The sequence below is a fragment of the Camelina sativa genome, chromosome 2 (genome assembly GCF_000633955.1).
Source record: "Camelina sativa cultivar DH55 chromosome 2, Cs, whole genome shotgun sequence".
Classification (NCBI taxonomy): Eukaryota; Viridiplantae; Streptophyta; class Magnoliopsida; order Brassicales; family Brassicaceae; genus Camelina; species Camelina sativa.
The window spans coordinates 12,372,021-12,374,352 of NC_025686.1; the positions used below are offsets into that span (position 1 = coordinate 12,372,021).

Below are 2,332 nucleotides of genomic sequence, written 5' to 3' on the forward strand. Positions count from 1 at the left end.
AATCTTGGCTATCACTGCTGAGGTTACTAGCCTCGCGTAGCGGTACAAATCTTCGTCTTCCAAGTCACTATCCTCATCCTATAATATTGAATAGAGTTTAAAATTGAATTGATTTTTATATAATCTGTTCTGAATCTCAGAATCCGTATGAAAAAATTGTAATAACTAATAAGTGTGAAAAAGTCGTAATTTACATTTTAGAAAAGAAGAAAAAAAATACAGATACTGAACCTTGAGGGCGTCGCATACGGCGTTGTGTTCTTTGATGAAAAGAGCTTGCAAGGCAGAGAGGCCGACCCAACTGTTACGAATGTCACCAGAGATGGTTAAACCGTCTTCATCATGGAGAAGGAGACCGGTGTCCTCCGATATCTTAAGTTTACCATCTTTGTAAGTTCTTACTCTCTCCATTGTTTTTGAGTTGCTTCCGTAGAGGACGCTCGAATCCCTAATTTATGTATTATTCTTTGAATTATATATATACTATATAGTCATCATAGTATTATGGGAATAATGTATGGTTTCTATGCATGGATATGTGTCTACGTACGACTCTACGTCCATATATGTCTAATTGTCTATACGTATCATGCTAAGGTTGGGTGTTTAATTAGTCCCACGAGTCGCTTAAACAGATTTGAAATCAAATCGAAACCAAACCAATTTTTTTAAGAAATAAACAGTTCGTGTGTTTTTGAAACCAAAAGAAGTCAAACAGAAAGAAAAAAAAAACAAAACACTAGGTACTTTTATTTGGATGTTTATTTTTTATTCAAAATGAGTCAAAATTTAGTAATTATAACCAACCGAAACCCAAAAAAATGTCCATTCAATTTTCTAAACCAAGTAATTCCCCAAAATTAATTGAACTTTTCAATCTAAAGTCTAAACGGAGCCCAAAAAATGCATGGGCATGTAGCAGAAAAAAATGAATCGTATATGTAAGATTTAATGATTTATTTTATATGTTATATGTTCTTTTTTAAGAAAGGGTTCATAATTTATATAAATTGTGTTAGAAAAGTATTAGTGGTATTACCACCAAGGTGTACGGATATTTTGCGAACCGGTCTTGATTTCGAAGAAACCGGTAGGGACTTCCTTTGTCTTGAAGAACCTAAAGGACTTTAAAGGACACTGGTTCGCTACTTCTTTTGGAGCCACAAGCTCGATCTATGTTACCAATAAATAACCAGAACCAACCAATTTAATTGTTTCGTTATATAATTAAGTATGTAAATGGGATCAAATTGAATAATAATTCACGAACCTGGTGAGTATCTTCAAGATGATCAATCCAATCATGGATCATAAATTGAATCCAAGAAGCTGCAATCATATTGAACTGTTTTCCTGTGTCGACAAACTTTCTCCTTTCTAATAGTTTTGTCGCCACCACCATAGGATCTGGCCTCAATAACTTCAAAAAAAAAAAAAAATCTCAAAACAATATCCTTTTTTATATTACTATTTACTACTAATCAAATTAATAAAAGTAGTATAACGTCAAAACCATCTTTTTGCTGTACACATATAAACATGTAAGTCAAAGTTTACCTTTGTTTTCTGATCGACCGGAGGACAATTTCTTCCGAAGAAGCTATTTTGACTGCCGACGCCTTCATTAAACGGATCATTGAATTTTCCGTCAGCAGTCCGGTACGGATAATTAGCAGGATCAAACCGGGTTCCAACCGGAGTTTGACCGACGTTGAGAAGATTGTATTCTTGGTGAAGATGCCTACGTATTTCAAGATAGGCTAAACCCAAGAACACCGGAAGCTTGTGCCATGGAACCATCTTATCCACTCCATGCACGATCTTCACCATGTAAACATCGCATCAACAATTTTTCACAATACTTCAAAAAATACTTATATGTGTAAACCATCCAAACTTAATGTGTCACTAGGAAATAATCGTGAGATTATCTTACATATATCAAAAACCTCGAATTACCGAAAGCAACAACAAAAAAATAATAATAATAGTAATAATAATTTTGCGTGATAATTAAAAGAAATATTCATAACAATTTAAATTCATTCAGTTCCATATTTTTTGTGTGTGTTGATGTGATTCTACGTGCAGTATATGTTAAAGTTGAGTTACAGCTTACAAGAAGTAGGAAACGATCGAGGAGGGACATTCTTGAATAAATCTCACGGAAGTCTTCGTGGATAAATTTAAGCAAAATAGAAGAGATTAGAGAAATGATTATTTTCATCCTTTAAAACGTAACAAGAGAAATGTTTAAATAGAGTTGTAAGAATTTAAAGCAAAACAGAAGAGATTAGAGAAGTGATAACTTTCATCCTTGGTGTTGATCAAT

At 33.4% G+C, this 2,332-nt stretch overlaps 1 protein-coding gene across 1 annotated transcript in view; it reads right to left on the reverse strand.

Annotated features, from left to right (window-relative positions):
• Positions 1 to 2,332, reverse strand: part of LOC104722852 (alpha-dioxygenase 1-like) — a 4,888-nt gene extending 2,556 nt beyond the window's left edge. Inside the window, exons 1-6 of the mRNA XM_010441104.2 lie at positions 2,120 to 2,332; positions 1,558 to 1,821; positions 1,271 to 1,420; positions 1,040 to 1,173; positions 232 to 448; positions 49 to 78 (exon numbers count right to left, since the gene is read on the reverse strand). Of these exons, the coding sequence (XP_010439406.1) occupies positions 49 to 78; positions 232 to 448; positions 1,040 to 1,173; positions 1,271 to 1,420; positions 1,558 to 1,821; positions 2,120 to 2,227 (903 nt within the window). The 5' untranslated portion in view covers positions 2,228 to 2,332. The remainder of the gene's footprint in view (positions 1 to 48; positions 79 to 231; positions 449 to 1,039; positions 1,174 to 1,270; positions 1,421 to 1,557; positions 1,822 to 2,119) is intronic.